Source organism: Neodiprion pinetum, chromosome 2, assembly GCF_021155775.2.
Source record: "Neodiprion pinetum isolate iyNeoPine1 chromosome 2, iyNeoPine1.2, whole genome shotgun sequence".
Taxonomy (NCBI): Eukaryota; Metazoa; Arthropoda; class Insecta; order Hymenoptera; family Diprionidae; genus Neodiprion; species Neodiprion pinetum.
The window spans coordinates 42039655-42061907 of record NC_060233.1 but is presented as its reverse complement, the minus strand read 5'-3'; the positions used below and the strand labels follow the sequence as shown (position 1 = coordinate 42061907).

Sequence of the window (22253 nt, the reverse complement as noted above, 5' to 3'; positions counted from 1 at the left end):
CGTAGCACAACGCGACACGTGACGACGAGCTGCGAAATACCGACGCGGTGTGGCGCTAGCATCGGGTGAGTAAAAAAGGTTGCAAATGGCCGCTGTGCACCGTGGACAGTGTGTACCGTGTAGTAAGGAGGCGGAGTTGATTGCGAGCAGCCTGATGTCGAGTGCGTGTCGTGGCGTAGTGAGTCGGTGAATATATAATAATATCGGTATATCGCGAGATGTGATGTCTCCGAGGAAGGTGCGGTGAGTGAATATCCAGACGTGCGCGTCGCAATTCGAGAATGTCTTCGGACTCGCGTTGATAAACTCGCGAGGGTTATCCAAAAGCGGTAAAAGCAGGAACGAGAGTTGTATGTAATCGGAGTAATGAAACCGGTGTCCGAGAGCGAGCTGGGCGTGGAAGAGGTTAAAGTCGTCTCAAACTCAACGGCGGCAATTCGGTCCGACGGATCGACTGACGGAGGGACGCGAAGCGCGGAGGGTCACAGGTTCCGACGGACCTTCACGCTGCCGAAGAACCCGTTTCAGAACGCGGCGAAGATGTCGAAGCGTCGGGTGAAGCACAAGGACGGCGGACAGCAGCAGCAGCAGCAGGACGCGAACGCCCCCCAGGGACAGATCCATCCTGGCGGTGGTTTTTACGCGACGGCCGAACGACAGCCCGGGAAAAAGATCTTCAGGCGGCCCTCGTGGAAGAAGCTCATCAACAAGATGGTCCAGCACATGTCGAGCGTTGGGGTCCAGCAGAAACCCTCGAACTGCGACGGACTCAGCCTCTCGGCCCACGACCTCAGGGTACCGCCCCCCAGGCCGGCGCACATTCCGCCGGACCGCGTCCCCGGGGTGATCGGGCTGAGGAACCACGGCAACACCTGCTTCATGAACGCCGTACTCCAGTGCCTGTCCCACACCGACATACTGGCCGAGTATTTCGTCCTCGACCAGTACAAGGTCGACCTATCTCGCCGCAACAAGCTCAATTCGAAGAAGTACGGGACCAAGGGCGAGATCACCGAGCAACTCGCCCTGCTTCTCAAGGCCATATGGAGCTGCCAGTACGACCCCGAAATGAGCACCACCTTCAAGAGCGTCGTCGACAAGTACGGGAGCCAGTACAGGGGCAATCTTCAACACGACGCACAGGAGTTCCTGCTTTGGTTACTGGACAAGGTCCACGAGGACCTCAATCAGGCGACAAAAAAGAAGTACAAGATCATCAAGGTGAGAGACTCTTACTAATCACGTCTTATTACCAATCTCGATATCTAGCCTAGGTTTCCCAGGGACGATGTTGACGTAAGTAACGTAAGCGTCACGAAATATCGAGAAGAAATTCGTTATCTTGCAATTTTGGAATGATTTTTTTTTTTTTTTTTTTAAGTAGTTGGGTTTTGAAAAATATCGATTGTTCGTTTGGTTCGGTATGGTTTTCTAAATTTCAGACAATTCTAATGGGGCGAAGTATAGCTCTTTACCGAACATGCGTCGTTACATATAGTAACGTTACTACTAGCTTCAATCACATTTCCAGAGGTGACAAAAACGCCGACCGGTTAACAAAAATTCAGACATTGCATCCCGCGATCGATGATGAAATTCGTAAATTTCTTTTACCTGTGCCACTTGGCAACTCAACCGGTGGAACGACTTGATCGAATATTCCATTTTCGTACGTAAACATATTACGAGGTTTTTTGCACCCAGAAACGTGCCTAACTCTTCCTAAGTATTACGAAAGTGCTAATTGCAAGTATTGCGAATAAGGAAGAAGCGCCAGTCGATGCAACGTTTAAGAAGATATCCCATGTATATTGAATCACCTTTGGAGCTGAACATCAGGCTTACATGTTACGTAATAATTAGTTTAGGCGCTTAGCAGTCGAACATTCGTCTCGTTAGTTTCCACGCGTACACGTCGACGAACCTGAAACAAATTATTCGTCATTTCCTAGTGTTTAGAATACTCTCAAGCATGCGTGTATTCGTTCCTCTTATTCGTAGTACAGAACCTCGTCGAGCGAAGCGCCCTTGAAATTCGAACCTGGCTCGGGAAAAAACCACTTTACGTGTTTATAATTAGTTCCCTCGTCGTGTTTCCACTGTTTTCATTAATCGTTACCCGGGCGTTTTTTTTTAATTCTTATTTTTTAGGACAAACCTGAATCACCGAAACAGTCGTCATAGAATTAAATTTTGACTAATGTATTGAAAATTTGTGACAAAGATCTCGCGATTCGATGAAGTTAGAAAGAAGGCGTTGTTGATTGTGCCACTTTGTACTTGATGTCAAAACAATATGCGAGGCTTAGTCAGTCGTTTCCTTGTCTTTATTATGCCCCGATGAGACAAATCCATCGTATTCTTCTTGATATTTTTTTCACGAGCGTGTGATGTAAAACTGTTTAATACTCCGCCGTTTATAAATAGATCCGTGTTTCGTCAGATTTGGGCCCCATCATGTTGCCGGACTCGTCATCGTCTAGAACATTACAGAAATCCGTCACTCGCGCGTTTCCCGCTTCCCTCTTCTCCTTATTATCGTCGTTGTTACCGCGTCTTGCAAAACTCTAACGTTTACGTATAATTCACTACACCTTTGCATCATCGTACATAACGAGTAATATGTATATTTGTACAAGGAAGACGGAAAAAATTACGCCAATCCTCACAATAGTCACGTATTATCAACTAACGTGTAAAATAACTTCTCGAGTATAATTGTGAGTTTCGATTAGCGTAAAAATGCTAATGAAACGTAACAAGTTGAACGCGATCGTTCCAAAAACATTCGCGCATGTCTACAAGTAGTATTATCTTACGCTATTCTCGCAGCGCTTACTCGCCGTGTCCTTGACCAAAAATTCTATGCACCTAACCGGGAACGAAGTCTCTTCACGATGGTTATGATGCCGTATGAATTAATCAGTGATCCTCCCCCCCTCCCCTTCCTTGCCCCTCCAAAAAAGGTTGGTTCTTCGACGTCGCTAAACGTCGTCGCGAGGCTTCACGCCGCGCATCCTCTGACTGTCGAAATTAAACAAATACCGCAGAAACTAACGAATAAATGCATAATAGCAACGACGAAGTATCGCCTCTATTCTTGGACGATGCGGAGAGGAGCGGGCTGTAATCGTGAGAGGCTCCGATACCGAATTATAGCATATGCGTGCACATAATCTTCTCCTTTTCGCATTTCCTACAACATAGAACGCAGAAATCGGCAGCTTACACCCGGTGTCCTTGGGAAGACAGTAATATATATATATATATATATATATAGTACATTTGTTACAATGTGATGCGAGTCGGAAGGCCGCAGACGGATAGGCGGGACGGAGACGTCGGTTGGACTGGAGGCAGGCCTTCACCTAAATTTATTTCGCGTTCGGAGAAAATAAAACATTGTCCGCGGTCTTTGCTCGCTGTACGTAACAATAAAGTCAGTTTTAAACCGGCGCGGTTGCGATTTTCCACCGCGAGCGAGAGAAAAAAGTACGAAATTCGCAAACTATATAATTTTCTTTAAAATCTGTACACGCTGTAAATGACGGTTTGAAAAACATTATTTCATACAAATCTATCCCTCGTAGAAGGATTTTTATGTGCTGAATTTGAACCCGCTGAATGACGGATTTTAATTGGAGCTGTACAGCTGCACCCTGACAGGCCAAATAAAAACGTCTCCTTAAGCAAGGAATTCCTGAATGAGAGACAGAATTGCCAATTAACATTTCTTGACGATGAACGGAACGGTTCAACGTTCATCGTCGTTCCCGTTGCTGCTGGCTGCTGACGCTACTCGCATTCTTACTCTCGACATATTTTTCATTTCTGCTTCTCCGCAATGCAGGCTACACAGTGCTCTGGGGATGACTTATATTTAATTACTCATTAGATGCGACTAGCTCCTCTCCTCCTCCGCGTATTGTTATCTTCTTCGTGCAGAAGCCAAAGGCTAGGAAGAAACACGATTAGAATTTTGCCAAACGGACGATAAGTGGCAGGAACAATATTACAGACAACACAGTGGGTGCTCTATCTTATTGTGAAAGTATCCAATTTTTTCTTCTCCTCCCATAAGCACTCTGAAACTGATAATTTTCTCTATACGCACCCTAAAGCAGTTAATTTCACCCTAAAACATACCCATTTTTACAGTTAGTTGCGTTTTTTTCTCGATAAATTAAAATCGATTTAAAAAATTATTTTGATGCTTGAAAACAATATTTATACTTCCAACGTAACATGTAAAAAAAAAAAAAAATAGATAAAATCTCAAAACTCTCTTACATTTAACGAAACTATAATTTTGACGGTTCAATTGAGTGTCGTTATCTACGAAAAAGCATCAAATTAATTCGTTCAGTCCATTTTAGTCTATGAAAAAAAAAAAAATAATTGAAAAACATCGAAAGTTTCAATGTATTTTCGATTAAAAATTTGAATCGCCTCTCGACGCGGTTTAATATTAGCCAAATAATTTTATATTCACAGGTTATTTTTTTTTTTCTCTAATCTGAACATGTTTTTAGGATTGCGTTGAAAAAACACGAAAATTAGTAAAATAACGAACACCCTAGTGCGTACCTAATTTTGCTCTGTTTGATCAGTAGTGTGAAAAAATATTGGAATACCCTCCTATTTTTACAAAGCTTTCGTCGTGAATTTTCCCTGATTGTTTACTCGGGTTCGTCATTGTAGTTTCCGACAAATGCGAACGGCACGAATACCGAGTTTGTGCAAGCTTCCTGGACAAATATAGTCTACGAATATACAGCTAGTTTAATGCTAGTATTATATATATCAGTCGAGGCGGTAGCCACAGTTTGTTCGGCCGCAGCTTATCTAATCTTTTAGTGAGCGCACATTTTGTTATTTTTTTCTCTGCTGCATTATAGATAAACTGAGAGACAGGGACGTATTTGCTCTAACGGATTCAGATATAACTCGAATACCGAATTTTTTTTGCTTCTCAATCGGACGACGAAAAAAATTACCCATGTTAACCAGTCTGTGTACACAAAATGTCGCGTTCGGCCATATGTCCAACACGTATTTCATCTCACTCACGATTCTTATTATTATCGCGATCAATGAATTTATTAACGATGAGCTGCGCATGAGGAGAAAAATGCGATTGAATATCTCCGTGTCCAGCTGCTGCTCGATAAATTACAGCTATATAGTATAATATGTCGTTATGTATAGCTCGTTTAATTAGAAGTGATTACATCGGTTTATTCTATATATATAACTTATCTCCGTGATGAACTTTCTGAATGACTGACTGACTTACTGACTGACTGACTCTGCGACTTCTCGAATACAGCAGCGGGTGTAGAGTTCATTCACTTCTCATGCCGCTAGTACTGCTACCTACCTACCGTCACTCACTCTTTTTACGTTATACACTTTCTCGTTTGTTTATAGTCGCTATCTATACACTAATTATGGTGAAAATTACGCAATTTCTGAATTTTTTTTTTCAGTTACTTTCATACTATACTCAAATATCGTTGGTCGGCAATTTTTAACACGTTTGTCTTATTTGATCTTGAGCCACGTAACGTTGTTAATTCCTTTTCGTTATACGGAGGTATTTACATGACTTTGAACGTAACGATTATTTTTAAATACATTGTTGCAATTTTTCACGTATATATAAGGTTATGGTACTTCGTGTTGTTGTAATTTTTCTCGCCGCGAGGTAAAAGAATAAAACATGAGATTAGTCACCAAGCGCGATCTCTATATCTATACCGTACGTGTAATATTGTTGAAATAACCAACTCGCCTTTATTTTCTCCAATCACAATTCACACGCATAGCATAGCTTATCGTTTCACTAGTGTCAGCGAATGAAAGCGGAGAGGAAAAATAAAACGAAGAATCGAATTTACTGCAGGTAAAATTTGTTGTTGAAGCAGCGGGAAGAAAACTCTTGAGATTATCCTTACAACTTGAAGATTACATTCATCGCGCTTTGAGAATCGCTCGATCACTTTCACTAAATCGCAGCTTATTTCGTAACGTTCGTTGGAAACGACGGAGAGGGACGGGTCAACTAATATTTACTAATGATATACGGTGAACGAATAATAACGCGGGGAAAAGAAAATGCGCGATTGGCCGACAATCGTCGTTGCGATAGCTGCAATCATCGTCAGTATGGTGTAAAAGCAGTAACAGAAGAAAAATTACCAAATATTTTTCGAACGATATTGTATTAAAATCGTGTTTCATTTTTACGCACGAGACTGCAGAGAAATAATAAATCGAAAAAAAGTGTCGTTACGGTGATGTCATCGTAACCATCCATTGAATTAAGTATGAGTACGTATATAATACAATGCGTGGTATGCCTAAGTGTGCGCATTATGTCTGCGACAACCGCGACGGCTGGCAGTGCTTGTAAACTTCTTTGAGTGATGAAAGATTGGTAAAGAGATATAAAAAATACAAAAAGAGAAAAGAAAGAGAAAGAAGAAGAAGAAGAAGAGGATCACGATAAGTAAATACGATACCGTCACGTCACGAATTATCGCGCTTCGTGTACCTATTCTTATTGCACAGTCTCGTGAACCAAAGGAGTTTTCTTCTCTCGCTCTTTCTCCTTTGTGGCTTAAGCAAGCAAGAAGCCGTATGGTAGATTTTTTCAAACATATTTCTTTACCATTTAAAGTCATTCGGAGTGGCGACGCTGTCACTGTCTCTTACGTTATACTTGCGCGTAGGCGTGTACGTGTGTATCTTGAGCTTGAAATATGCGTAAGAATAACCACGCTGAGGTTGCACTTTTTGCGATAAGAATGTAAGACCTGAAGCGGGCCGCGTATTTGCGGATATATTTATCATATTTTTCCCCATATTTGTTCGTTAGGTTGTATGAACGCAGGAGGCTTGAATGTATGCACAGGGAATACTCGTATCGTTGTGTCTGAACGAGGTGTCGTTTCAAAACGGTACGTAAGGTTGTAAATACACACAGGAACACATATCCATAATAATGAAATTTCTCAAAAGTGGTAGGACTTTCCAATTACCAGAGCTGAAGAATTTTCATTGTTTCTCTATTCTTGGTTCTTTTCTTGTTACCCGTAAATTTTTTATTTTTATTTTTTATTCCTCCTTCTTACAATTTAACAACAAATTTGCCGCACGATGTACAACGTGTACATCTTGTTTTCATACATGACTGCAATGTTTAACGCGATGTCTGTGAAACTCTGTCGGTAAAATGAGGATTAAAAAAAAAAAAACTCCACTTCTTAGGTATACACGACCACTTGTAAGGTAAATAAAGATAATTAATAAATGAACACCCGATATGCGCTCTGCATATCCAAGCGGTGCGTAAATAGAGCGAGAATGACTCGCCGAATCCGGCCTTCGAATTCACCGAAAAGTCCGGTTCGTCGGTTTCTTGTCTCATGTTCTGGTTCGCGTTCTTTATGCATACGCGCATATGCGCTGGATCGAAACCGAATTTCCAGAAATACGCTTGTAGCAAAAGAGAAACTTGAATGCGCCGGTTTGTACGGTAACAAGTAGGTATGTATATTGTGTATACATTGTAGATACGTAAAAACGTCGGGTGGAGGACGAAATATTCGCTGGCTAGCGTGACGTGCCCCACTTGACACTCGGTCGTTGTAATAAATAAATAAGTACACGTAAATAAGAAGGTCGATATATAACATGGGGCGCGCGATCCCTTTCTGGAGAAACGAAACTTGCAGGGTAGATTCCTTATGAAAATACAAGGCTAATCGCCCTTTGCAGAAACTTCGAGGGACCGATAGTTTTCGAGTTATGGAACGTTGAAGATCCGCCAATCGCCGGGCTTCCACGTGACTCGGGCCACGCCCCCGCCGTTCTCCGATTGGTGGAAAGCTTGCGCGGTCTCTAATTCGAAAACTATCGGTCGCACAGCGTTCGCGCAAAGGAACTTTGGTCATGGATCATCGTCGGCAATCCACCTTGGACGTTTGGTAGACCTTCCGCAGATTTTTTTTGCAGGGAACACAAGCCGCCGTGCCGCTCGTTGTTTTTTCTCTTCTAATTGTGTCTCGTCGCTGATTTCTGCATCAGTTTATCACCCGTTGTCCTCATAATTAAATATGCAAAATCCACGAACGACGTCGTCGTGAATCATCGTTCCAGCCGGCGGGCGAATTGTGTAGTCGGTGGCGGAGGATTGTTACGTGTTATGACTCCGTGACCATGCTTGCTTCTGTGCTGCCCCGCCGGTGCGAAGGTCGTGCTGATGTATAGTAAACGAAAACAAGCCCCGTACCCTACCCACGCTCGTATTATTATGTAGGTATAGTTATTCCGGCGAAGAGGAACGGCCGGCGGCGGCTTAGCTCGCCAACACAACATAACCTAACGTAATCCTAACCTTAAATATACAGACACCGCAATCGGAAACAGGACTTGCAAGTCTGCAAACACGCCGCCTTGTCGTTTGATCCTCTCTGTTATTATTGGTCGGTGATAATCGCGTTGTTTATTCGTACGCAAGGATACAATTGTAATCATTATTATAATTCGCGCATGCGCGTTGCGTTATGCGCTGTGGAGTCTCTCCAGAACCAGCTACGGTTTCTGTGGGCTTTTCCGTACTGGTTTCGTCCCTGAAAGAATTGAACACCGCCGATAGATGGATAAATAGATAGATAGATATATGTATTATATATAATATATATTATGTCGAGTTCGTAACTCGTTCGAGGTTATGGTCTCGCGTGACAGTGGAGGTGCTCAGGGTGTTGATGCGGGACTGATCAACCGTGCCAAGGTAGCTTTAATACGTGTACAATGTGTGTGTAATGTACACACGGATCACACACACACTTCTATGTACACATTGGTGCGATAAGCAACAAGGATCGAAGCAAAGTCGTAGCTTTGGTTATAGAGCTTCGAATACGATCTAGAAGTCACGCCTTACAGAGATCGATTTCGTTGTCGCGTTTAAACGAATCAGGCAAGATTATAGGGGCTTGCGTTGTACGTCGTTACTACATGCATAATTGTAGCCAACAGCTGTGTACGGTTGTTGTAACTTGCTGTACAGTCTCGTGTTTTACATAATTTATTTTGCAACGCGACAGTCACGCAACAGCAACGTTTTATCGGTGAAAAAATATATATCAGAAGAGAGGAGAAGAGAGAGAGAGAACAAAAAAATTGAAAGTCGTTTCAATTAGACCAAAACCTGTGTACGTAACGACCGTAACTACCGTTACTGGTACAGTCCCAAAGACAGGATAGGAAATTCAGATCTCACCGCTGCTGCTGCTTGCCTGTGCAGATTTTTCGCAACGAGCGAGACTAACGAAGTTATAAAAACGCGAAACATGGAAGAAAACACAGATGCACGTAGAAACGGGATATTAGAGGACCAAACGTTGTTTCGAATATTCCTGCACACCTTGCAATTAGTGTGAAAAACGTTTATTATGCACCATGAATACATTACAGTATATAACAATAACAAAACGTAATTAAACATTATTATTTCCAACAATTTTCTGTAATAATATTACATACCGTAACACCGTTTCGTGTGGTATAATGATAGCTGTATTCTCTCGCAAGTCGCGGCACATTTTGCTTGCAGGCTGTGGCAGTTTAGCACGCGGCTAATACGTCGCGGAATTCCGGTGGTCGCATCGGCGCGATGCAGGTGCGGAGGCACTGAATTAGCTAATCAGTGACGCGGTTCGTGCACCGGCAGTTTATCGCTTGTCAAGACCTGCGGGCGCGTCGTGCATGAATATACGTACGTATCCACATACACGCATGCGTGCATGCATGCGATAATACCTCATTTCGTCCACGTAATGATGACGTCATTCAACGCCTCCCCTCGTGTATGATGGACCCGAGTGACATTGACCAAGAATTAAATTCCGCACATAATGCACATTGGCGTGTCTTTATGCCTGCGTGAGGAGAGGTCAGCCTTCGTGCATATGCACACACGTGTATGTATACGACAAAATATTATAACACATACTGCATACCTTTGACTGAGTTGAACGAGTTTTCTACCGGTACAGGTTCCACCTGCCCGCGATAGTATTTCCGGTTTAATTATGTGATGTTGTACCTGTACAGCAGCGATTTATGAGTATGGAACTTCCACTAATGGATTTCTTTGTATAATATTATGGATGATTCGTTGCCGTAAATGGATTGTACATCGTGTACGTAGATACGTTATTTCTAAACGTTACACGGTATTTAACAACAGAATTTAAAACGGTTGTCCGACTATGGTGGTAATTTGGCTATCTATTTTTAGGTGTAACAACATTAATTAATGAGTCTGCAGCGTGTAATGCGTGATAATTGAATGAATGAGAAATAGTGTGGAGAATTTACCAAGTGAAACTCTTAGGTGCAGTGAACTTGCGTGGCTGTAAGTTTACCGATGAAGGAAAATAATACGTACGTACGTTACGTATACGTACAACGTATAAGCTAAGGAAAATCGGATCGCAACTCTTAAGTCTTCTGGGGGTTGCGGTAATTCAATTTTACCCTCTCTGCACAGCGGCTTATGGTTAGGGCCGTGCATCAGCTTTACTTACGGCTGAAACAATTCTCGGAGGCAATTATTGTCTATCGCCGCAGCTGGTGAGAGGAACTACCGTGCCTCCTCTGGCTTTAATTAAGGGGTTACATGGGTTTCGAAGGTTAAACAGAAACCAAATATTTTCTATTATAGCTTATACTTTGACGAGGAATTTCAAAAAAAAATTTATTTAAATTTTGAGCAGAATTGTACGCAAATAAACTACAATTTTCGGTAAACATCTACAACATGCGTTGCCTTGTAAATTAAATCGTGATCGAATAAAAAAAAAAAAGCAAAAACAAACCTTCGTCCAAGTACTATAGTTAACTCTATTTAGAAAAAGTCTGCAAAATTTCAGTAACCACGGTACGTTAGTTGCTGAGAAATCCTGTCCACCGATTACAAAAATACAGTTTTGAGAAAATAACGATATACGTACCTGCGATGCTCCCGGCTGATCGAGCCTAATGTAGAGGAATTTCCAAAGGTTCTTTCTCAGGCTTTTACTCTAATTAACTTGAAGCTCTGGGAAAATATTATTGACATCATGTACTATTACATAATATTTCTAAACGAACAAATGGATGAATTTTTGAAATTTCCAAACTTACGTAACTCCATTTATAATCGAGAGTTTGATTTTCCAAATCCTCGTTATACTCGATGACTCAACACTGCAGCTCCCACGGCATGTATAATACACATATTATTATCATGTATACATTTGCCGGACGGTATTCCAATGACTAATGTCATGTGTACACTGACTCAGCTGATTTTTTGGGGTCAGGACCTTTGAATCCGAGTTTTATTCAATGGAGACAATTAGCTACGACTACGACTATCCGACTGAGTGCTCGCTCCTCCGTTTATCGAGCATTATCATCATCTTCGTCTCCGCGTCGTATTTTTTTTTTTTTTTTTTCGTCGTGCCTTGAGTTGTCCCTTTATTTCGGTAGTCGCTGCACGCCTTAGGAAAAATCCGTGTTAGATGATAGTTTTTATCATAGAAAATTAAGTACTTGGTCGGTTGATCGATTTTGAAAGTTGGGAAGATATGGACAAATTGTTATTCGATGTATCATAGTTAAACGCATGATGCATAGCTGATTTATGTTAGTCACAGCGCCCAATGGCTAATTTTAGTTTACTTCCGATGCATTTCCGGCGCCTGTGAGGCTCGTTTTCTTTATTTATTTGTTTTTTTCTTACTTCCTTCTTCAATTTACGCCACGCCTCTACCGCCGCACTTCCGTTTTCGCTTTTGTACTCGTTATGTATATAACGCACCTATAAAGGGTCGCACCCTGTCCCTGCGACACAGGGTCCCCGTATACATATACGGTGTATATATATAATTACCTAAACGAAAACTATTTTCGGATCACGGTTGTATACAATATAATTCACTGTATATAACCGGATGTGATAAATTCTCTAACTCGAATCATAACTTTATTAATCGTTTTCGAGGAGATATGGAACCTAAATCATATTTGTGTGCCCGGGAGCAAATCATTAGTCTTTTCTTGCCATCGTGTTTTTCTTTCACTCGACATGTTTCACATATGCATTCTGTATCAATTAAAAATCGCGGAATGAGCCGTGCGAGAATTATTTGATTTCTTTCACAATTTTTCTACGAAATTTTTATGTATGTATATATATTTATATTATTAACGTGCAATAATTGCAACATATGAGGTAATATTTTCGTCAAACGTAACACTCGGATTTTGTACGTAACGCAAAAAAAAGAAGCAAAAAAAAAACAGCAATGTTTTATGTGTGATCTAATATTATTATGCAAATTGAGAAATTCTTCCCCTCCCAGGATAGAACCAAACACTCGTCGAATAGTAGCAGAATAATGTAGTTAAAGAAGAAGAATAGGCAAAAGACGGAAAAAGCAATGAACACCGTGATTCGACGGATTCGTAAACTTCCGGCTGTATTATATATAGTGTAATTTACTCAAGAATGACTATAGAAAACTTCGGTCTCTCTCCCTTACCACTGGTCAGGCAGTATTTTGAGTTTATTGAACCACTACGCGTTTCACTACGTTTTAACACGGATCAATATATAGCTATACGGTATGTAACGTGCGTTCAGAGGCAGACAGGCTGTCTGTGTCAGGCACTGCGCGCTTTCTCGCGAGAAGTTGTCAATGTTCTTCGGAGTACAGTTGCACGAACGTTAAATAATAATAATAATAATAATTATTATTATTATTATTATTATTATTATTATTATTATTATTATTTCGCGACGAGTTCAAAAATTATTAATACAGAGCGAAGATTTTCTTACGCGAGTGTGAATTCGACATTAGTTTATATTCATCGATGATATGAATGTTTGAAAAAGTAGAAATATAATTTCTTTACGTATACACGATAGATTTGAAGGTAATTGAAATATCGATTAATTTTTAACGAATTTTTAAGTCACAAGTTTCAGTGACATGAAAGATTAAAAAAAATTGGGTACGCATCGAATATTTTAATCGTCGAAACAATCGCTTGTGTATAATTGATACGTAACGAGGTATTGTATAAATTAACGACTGCGAATTATAACGAGTATAATGTAAGTTCGGTAATCTTGGAGTTGGTATAATACTTCCGGTATATATCTGCACAGCTATGTAACAACGTCGCAGATGGTCAGCTCTGTCGAGCAAAACCGCATAACAAGATATTAAAGTACTTGCAACGGCGTTAAGTAAATCGCGTTTCTGTGGCGACCATTTCTTTCTCTTTCTTTCCTTCGTGATGCAGAAAAGTACATACCAAGACGACTCGAACGTTGATTATAACGTGTAATCAGATGATACGGTATATCGCACGTCTATCTCTTATTTATCATTCCATACATATAATATATGCGTATATACGTATATGGTATATACGATTAACACACCTCTGCGTTTTACAGCTGAATTGCCTGAGACAAAGATATCAGGTATAATAAACGGACTGCGTTTGTCGATCGGCTGGATACGTGGCGCCGTGATTATTTCGCGATGCGATAAAAACAACGTGCAGTGGATCCGCTGCATCTGATCGATAGGTGTAATATGTGAATCAGGTATATCTCTGGGTTTTACCCATCGCCTGGCATTTAATAACAATAATAATGATAGCAATACAACAACAGGAACAACAACGAGTTATCGTTGAAATTTACATAATTGACAAAATCTCTCTCATCCTGCGGTACGTAATAATAATAACATATCGACTCATCGTGCAGGGCTTATTACACGCCGTTCTATATATAGAGCAACTCGTTTTAACCAGTTAGTATGTGTATATTTGTGTACATATATATATATTTGTGTGCGTATGCATATGATGTGCATACATTGGCGATATGTGTAAGTCGGACGGTACGGTATGTATATACATGTACGTATAACTAACTCTATGACTAACTACTCTGCGGACCGCAAAACGTTTTAACATCCATCGCGCGGTGACGCCAAACACGTGCCGTTGTAACTTGTAAAACTTATCAGACAGCTGACGCAGACTCGGGGTGATGATGGGCGCATCTATTATTATAATCGGCGGATTATACCTAGACCTACTGTTTAAACTATGGGGGAACTTTGTGCCGGCCGTTGAAGATTGCGACGAAATTTACTTCCAACTCGGCTCTATCATCACGCAAACGCGGCTTGATGCGTCAGTAATTGGATCAAGAATAATCCTGAAATCGTAATTTAGCAAATCGATAATCATAATTGCATAAATCCTTTCTCAATTCGAACGAGATTATGCACGAATTTACATATCATTATTTATTGAATGTAAAATTAGGTCGTTGAATGAGAAATTCTGAATAATTCCATTAAATCCGCCAGACAGAATAACGGAAAATAATTGACACGTATTTTTACTTTTTTTAATTCAATGTTTTATTAACAAAAATATAGCCAGTTGCATTTGCGTGACGTCGTAATGTTCAGATTGTAGTATAACTTTTTCATTTCAACGGATGTCACGCGACATTGTATTGAACAAGAATAATTAATTGTCTTGCGGTTGAGGCCTTCCGCAACGTCACTGATTGAGGTTTACGTATAACAGAAAGGAATCAATATTGTCTTAAGATCACTTCTTTCCGTAAATGTAGACCGCTTTTTACTACAGTACGGCGATCGCGGTAGAACAAACACACACACACACACACACACACACACAGAGGCGTATGTCCATCAGTGCACCGCCGCTATAATCGAAAGAGCAGCGGTATATTTGTGCACTCGATTCCCGGCTTTCTTGGCTGCAGCGTCTACTATTACTTGATGATGCATTTTTTATTTCCTGGCTGCGCGCCTCTTATCTTTCGAGATCCTTGGACTACATACATGCACCGCTTCGCCATTAGAGCTGCACGACTTGCTCGCTTGCTTGCTTGGTCAGCGCCAGAAACAGCAGCGGCATTTGTGTTACATTTTGTAGGGTATGCTTGAGAGCGAGTGAAAACCACGACTACAGGACGATTTCACTTCATGATCAAGTCTGGGCACGATCGAGCTTCGGCGGTGCAGCACATAGAATCGCGTGCCAATTATTAAGTGCGCTGTCATTGATCGTCAATGTTTGTATGTTAACGTACGGTGAATTTTGTGATGTATAACTGCATTTTCATTTCGTTATATGTATAGTATACTGGGCCTGTTTTTTTTTTTTTTTTTTTTTTTTTTTCTTCATGCGTACCCTTCGACAATTTAATTTTTAGCCTCAAAAGAAGCCTCGTGAAACCGGGACTCGGTAAGTGAAATTCTAAAAGGTGATTCATACGGTTTGAATTTTTCTAACACTCTAACCACAGAAAACTATACACGTTGGAAAGCTGTTTTCGGCTTCATTTTGCAGATAATCAAATTTTGTATAAATAAGGTTGAGACTACTATACACCTAAATGTTCATCTTGTATTCGATACGAACGTTTAAAGCTGAGTGCATTGAATAAACGAATGAAGATGCTCGTAAATTGTAATCTCCCCCGTGTTTTAAGCTGATAAAAATAATTTCTCGACTTTTTTTTTTTTGTAGACAATTTAATTCGATTATCTACAAAATGAAACCAAATACAACTTTTCCCAACTTGTATAGTTTTCGAGATATTTCGGTTAGAGTGTTTGAAAAATTCAAACCGGGTGACTGATCTTTTAGAATTTGACTACCGATTTCCGGTTTCACGAGGCTTCGTTTAAGACTAAAAACTAAGCTTCCGGAACTGGAAATCGAATATATAAATACGTCAAGCCAATTTTACCATGCAACATCGATTTCCTCTTTTTAAACAGAAAAAATATCCCCCAATTCGAATCTAGACACGGAGTATGTATCACAAGATTAGCATAAAGATGGTATATATTCATGCGCGGTGTATAATCCATGAATGTCAAATATCATATTCACAAACGTAAGTCTGCTTAGGTATAGTATACGCAGATCTGTAATTACGTAATAATTCACAACGCAACAGCATTTGCCGAAACATGAGACTACAATAATATATGTATATTATATAAAACAAGTTTCCAGATAACGATGTTATTATATAAACCACATTGCAGAATGTGGGTTGAAATGTGCAGTTGATGCTAGCTGCAATATTTCCCATATTGGGTTTTGTAAATGCCTACCTGCAACAGGTTCAGATTGTTATACAATTTTGTACGGCGAGCTAAATTTCTTAAATTGAATGCAAAATATGTATGACACATATCTATTTTATCAGTCGATGATACGCCCGGTTTTTAATTAAACAGAAACTATATTTTATCGGATAGATGATACGCACAATATGCGGACAAATTTTAATTCTTTTATCTTTTTTATTAATTTTCAGAATTCTTTTGGAAGACCGGACGACATTGTGGCGGCGGAAACGCTCGCGAATCACGTGAGATGCAACAACTCCTTCGTCCACGCCGTGTTTCAAGCCCAGTTCCGGTCGAGTCTGACGTGTCCGCGATGTCATCGGCAGTCGAACACCTTCGATCCGTTTCTGTGCGTCTCGGTACCCGTACCGCAGAATCACCGACAGATAAGCCTCTTCATAAACGTTCTTTACACGTCGCAGCAACCTCGTCAAGTCAAGATCGGCGTCAGCGTAAATCAGGCAGGTAACGTCAAGGAACTTCGCGAAATCCTGGCCAGCGACACCGGAATAAGTGAGGATCATATGCTGCTCACCGAAGTTCACGACGAAGGATTTCACAGGTGAGAGTCCGATACACGGAGTGACAAAATCGACTCGACCGCCTTACGTTGGGCAACCCGTCGCACTGCAATGCGCGTCCGGTTGTCTGACCGCAGGATCCTTTATTGCAATTCAACTGAATAATAAGACAAACCGCCAACATTTAGAGCCCAATTACGTTGTAATGATTATGAATATCTAACGCATCTTTTCATCACACCTTTCTTTGTATCTTTTCTCCTTCATTTCCTTAGCCTCGAAAAGTTGACTGAGATTGTTCTTCGATGATTTTGAATATATAATTAACTATATGCCGATCTGATTTGCTAACGCAAAAAAAAAATAATCATTTTCAGAACATTCTCCGACTGTCAGCCACTTTCTGTGATAACGGAGAACGATCCGTTGTACTGCATAGAATTACCGCAGCTCAAGGAGCCGGCGGAGCAGGCGTACATTTTACTCGTATGGATAAACGTCCTGGTGAAAGGGGATTTGAGGGAACGATTCGGTAGTCCGTACACGATGCAGGTTTCGAGGGAAACCTCTTACGAAGACTTGCAGAAACTACTGCTCAAGGAAATGCACACGACGTTGACCGACGACGTTCTCACGTCGAGCCAAAGTCCGGGTCTGTTTAACATCAGGGTGGCCGATCCGGCCGCAACCCCCGTCCAGGACGAGCATCCATGCATAGATCCCTGCGTCGAGCATCCTCTTTACACCGAACAAATCGAGCAGGCGTTGGCTCTCTGCGCGGACGACTCCGGACCTCAGCACGTTAAGCTGATACTCGAATGGGACGAGGCTACCAAGGGGAACATCATCCAGGACGATTCCGATCAAATCGAGGAACACGCCAGCGTTAAACAGCTGAAGACGAACTCGGAGCAGGGTGGAGCGGTGACGCTTGAGGAGTGCTTCGACCTCTACACCAAAGCCGAGATCCTGGGGGCGGAAGACGCTTGGCACTGTCCTTACTGTAACAGAAAACAGGAAGTGGTCAAGAAGCTGGGACTTTGGTCCCTGCCCGACATATTAGTCATACACTTGAAGAGGTTCAAGCAGCAGTCGAAGCAGAGGTCGACCTCGAAGCTCACGACGCTAGTTGACTTTCCGCTTTACGGTTTCGACATGACGCCGCATCTCGCTCACAACAACATGCAGACGCATACGAACCTGACGATGCTCGGGGGACTTGGATGGTCACCCTGGAAGAAGCCCAGACCCAGGCAGAACCTGCCAAAGTATGACGAGAACGTCTACGATCTCTACGCCATATGCAATCACCACGGCCAGGATCTTCAGGGCGGTCATTACACGGCGTTTTGTCGGAATCCCTACGACACTCAGTGGTACTGCTTCGACGATACCAGAGTCGAGGCTGTCACCGACACGAATTTGATAACCAACGCGGCTTACATGCTGTTCTATCAGAGGCGCGGACTCACCAATAATTCCGCCGGCAACTCGTCCGCAGCTTCGACTAGCTCAGCTGGGTCTGGGCTTGACCATTGGGTCTCCAGAATGCCGCCTTTTCATTTTAGTAATAAAAATACCGCCAGTGTTGGCAACAACAAACAGAGCAAATCTCAAGAGGTTTTGTGCCAGGATAAAATCGTCGAGGAAAAGAATTTGAACAATTTCAACAGAGGTTGTCGCAACTACGCAACTCTTCAACCCAAAAAACGCAACGTCGCTACCGAAACTGAGAATGGAGAAACTGATCATTACTCTGACGACGAAGCGCCGCCAAGGAGAGAATGGGTAGGTAAAATATTCCGTCTACGTATCTCAATATTTTTCTGTACGGTATTATTACTTCTTTGAACGGAATTTTCCAATTCGTTCATTAAAGTTCCTTTATAATGAGTTTCATATTTTTTATAATACAACGATTGGTTCTGCATTTCAGGCCTCGCCGAAGCCGGTAAGGAAGACGTCATCGATCGCACTGACTCCCCTTCTTCCAGCTGTGATTCACGATGAAAACGGTGAACCGGAACCTACAGTGATACATGAATCTACTTTGTAACACACGATCTAAGTCGGATGTTGGTCCGACCTGTGAGCTTGGCTTGGACAATGCCGTTGAAAATCGGATTTAATAATAACAAAAATAATTATAGTAATAATAGGAAGATAAGCGAAGGTATATTATATACGAGAAAGTCTGAAAAACTGATTTAATATTTAAAAAGAAAAAGACAGTGAATATAAGTCTGGGGTTTTTTGTATTTTAATTATCGTCGTACGGATATCTTATAATTATATCGATTCGTCTAATCATTGTCATTTAATTGGTTACTAGTAATAATAGTTATAATAATAGGACATATTTGTGTACGGTTTTTGGAAATAATTACAAAAGATCTCATAATTATGCTCTTTCGAAGCTATTTCTGATTACAAATTTAAAGTATACATATTACATATACATATATTATATTCTATTCTATTATATTATATTATATTATTGCATACGACCTACTATTCGATACACACGCATACACACGCATACACACAGGTTTCATTTCTTATTTATAATGTATTTCTATACAAAAAATGTACGAGTTGAATGTTATATAGAAGGGAAACTGTAGATATTTCCCCTATTTCGCAGACTGTTTCGGAGAAAAGACCTATTTCCTAATTTACCAAAGTAAAATATTCCAATGATATTTAACTAAATGTAACAAATAAGTTAGGCAATAGGTCGATGGATAGAATACTTCTTCCTATTGATTCATAAATTGTTATGTATCACAGATTATCAATGTAACGCATCGTCAATTCTATGTCAGATCTTGTACAGAGAAGAACGAAAGTATGCAATTTTGACGCTATTTGTATAATCAGTCCTCAAATTTGACAAGTTATTACAGATGTACAGGCGCTTGAAAGTTTTATTTTTTAACCATGACCACGGACGTAAGCTTATTCAATTTGAAAAACTTTCTTATTTCCAGGGCTACTGCACCTACTATGTTCAGTCGAACATTGAGTAGAATTGACAGCGTATTGCACATCGAGTCTGTGTTTAGATATAATATTTATATTGTATTTATATCACCCACTAGTGGCCTTATCGAATATTAATAATTACATTGGAAATAGATTAATAATATTGATACACTATTTGAATTATGTAACGTTTTAATATTATCATGTACCGTTTGAATTATGTGTAGCATTTTTAATACGAAAAGTACGCGTCATCCGTGTTGGCAGTTTCGATTGATTAATTTTAGTCGATAACCTTCGCGGCACAAGTTGAACAGTTTCATATTAATTCTACATGATTATCGAGTTTCAATTAATTATAATCATTCCAGATAGGTAAGCTTTGTTACAAAAAGATGAACGAAAAACTCAATTTAAATTTATGTCCATGTATGTAGGTGATCAAATTATTTGAAGGCAACATTGCTAGTCACGCATCGTGGTCAGAGTTAGCAGCTACGAACGGGAGAAATATATTATGACATCACGATACGGAAAAACAAGAAAAAATTGTCGAAATTCAGCCGTAACCTTTGTAATCTCGGTCTGCAAAATCATACAAGGATGCAGCTGCAAATTGTGTTACAGTAATTATATTCAATGAATTTTTGCTACTAAAATGGGATATTATACGAAATACGCAAAATTCGAAGTACTAAATGCCCGTTGGATCTTTACGAACGAATGAAATCCGTATCAGCCGTGATAAATTTTCCTTTCAATATTAATGTAATTAAATATGCTCTACAAGTAATCGTCGAAAATTATTGCGGCAGCAAGATAGAAAATGATCTTCGTAAATTATTCGCATATATTTAATAATCATTCAATTGTTTTTGTTCTTATAACAATTGAAAGATTGTTTATTCCATTAAGAGACAAAAAGTAGTAATAATAATAAGAGTACTTTTTGCTCAGCGAATACTTTGTCCATTTTTAACTGTAATAACGCCAATTTTAGAAAATGATCCACAAGCGTATGGATACTCCTAATATAAATACATATAAATACATATAAATATGCATATAACAAGCCTTACATAAACTCTGTAAATTGATCTGTAGAGTATCTATAGGTACGTGAATATATAGTTTTATTTTCGGAGGCTCTGAGGACTGTTCGGCAAAACATGGTTGTATTTGTATACATATAGTAATGATAATTATAATTATACGCCAATAACGACCATCGTTGTTGTTGTTATTATAACAAGTATTGTTCAGTACTGCGTAATATGTTGTTCTAGAAAAACAATTTTATACCTATACTTCGTATTTGAAGTTTATAATGGTTGAAGAGAAAAATTAGAAGGAAAGTATGCGGTTTTCACGATAATTAATTGTGTATGTGTGTGTGTACGTGCCTCTGTGTGTGTAAAAAACTTGCGCGTGGTTAGGGAATTTTTAAAATTTCGTAATGGTCATTGTAGTAATAAAAATCTATTATTCATAAGATGGATATGTCTGTGAAAAAAGTTCAAGAAGATAGAAAACGAGGAGTCACTTTAATTTATAAATTTTACTGCATTTAGATCCAACTTATGTGCGTGAGCTGAGCAATATGGCGCCCGATAGATATAATCAGCTGACCGTTTTAGTTAAATTACAGGGTTACCGAGGCACGTTGAACCTCGTACAAGTGGTTATGTTAAAAATGGGATGAAAAAAAACTTCTTTCATTATTGTGTATACGTCCTCGTAACTTGGTCTACATTTCTGATGGTAGATTGCGTAATTTGATTAGTTTCCAGTGCACGGTACAGACGATCCGAAACGACCAACTTTATGAAATATTAACATTGTAATTTTTTAAGTTGACGAAATTTGACGGAAAAAAAACGTGAGAATGCACTCACACGCATGAATAAAATACGCAGCTACGTAAATTAACGACTGAAGATTGACAATGCCTTACAAAATTCAAGCCTCTGGTGTACAGATTGCCGACATTAAATCCTCGGAGCCTTCGGGGTATTTTTCTCTGTAAACCTTGGGCATTAATGTGATTATTATCTATTTCCACAACTAATAAAAACATTTAAAAAAAAAAAAACAGATACATATGTAAATAGTAATAGTATTAATAATAATTCTCTCGTTACCGCCGCGATGATATCATACATATTGTACAAATATATAATAACAGGTACGAAGCATTGAAGATTATTATATTAATTATTAATATTACTATGATGATTATTATATTATTATTGTCAGAACGTTTTTTAATAGCTATTTTACCCCATACATGTCATATTTCATTCGTACATACATCGTGTAACCAAACAATAGGGTTATCGATAAATACATATATTATATATATTAATGATAATATATGAAAAGAGACTCAAGTATGATTTCAACGATTGATGCGATATATAGATACGAATAAAAATTTATAAGCAGAGAGAAAAAAAAGGATTTGAAATCGTATCTC

General features: G+C 39.8%; 1 protein-coding gene across 1 annotated transcript; it reads left to right on the top strand.

Annotated features, from left to right (window-relative positions):
- Window positions 1–77: 77 nt before the first annotated feature.
- On the top strand, window positions 78–22150 carry LOC124213368 (Ubiquitin specific protease 15/31). Its single transcript, XM_046614663.2, has 4 exons — window positions 78–1221; window positions 16460–16833; window positions 17170–18580; window positions 18729–22150. The coding sequence occupies exons 1-4, from the start codon at window positions 367–369 to the stop codon at window positions 18846–18848; spliced, it is 2760 nt and encodes a 919-aa protein (XP_046470619.1). The 5' UTR covers window positions 78–366; the 3' UTR covers window positions 18849–22150.
- Window positions 22151–22253: the final 103 nt, after the last annotated feature.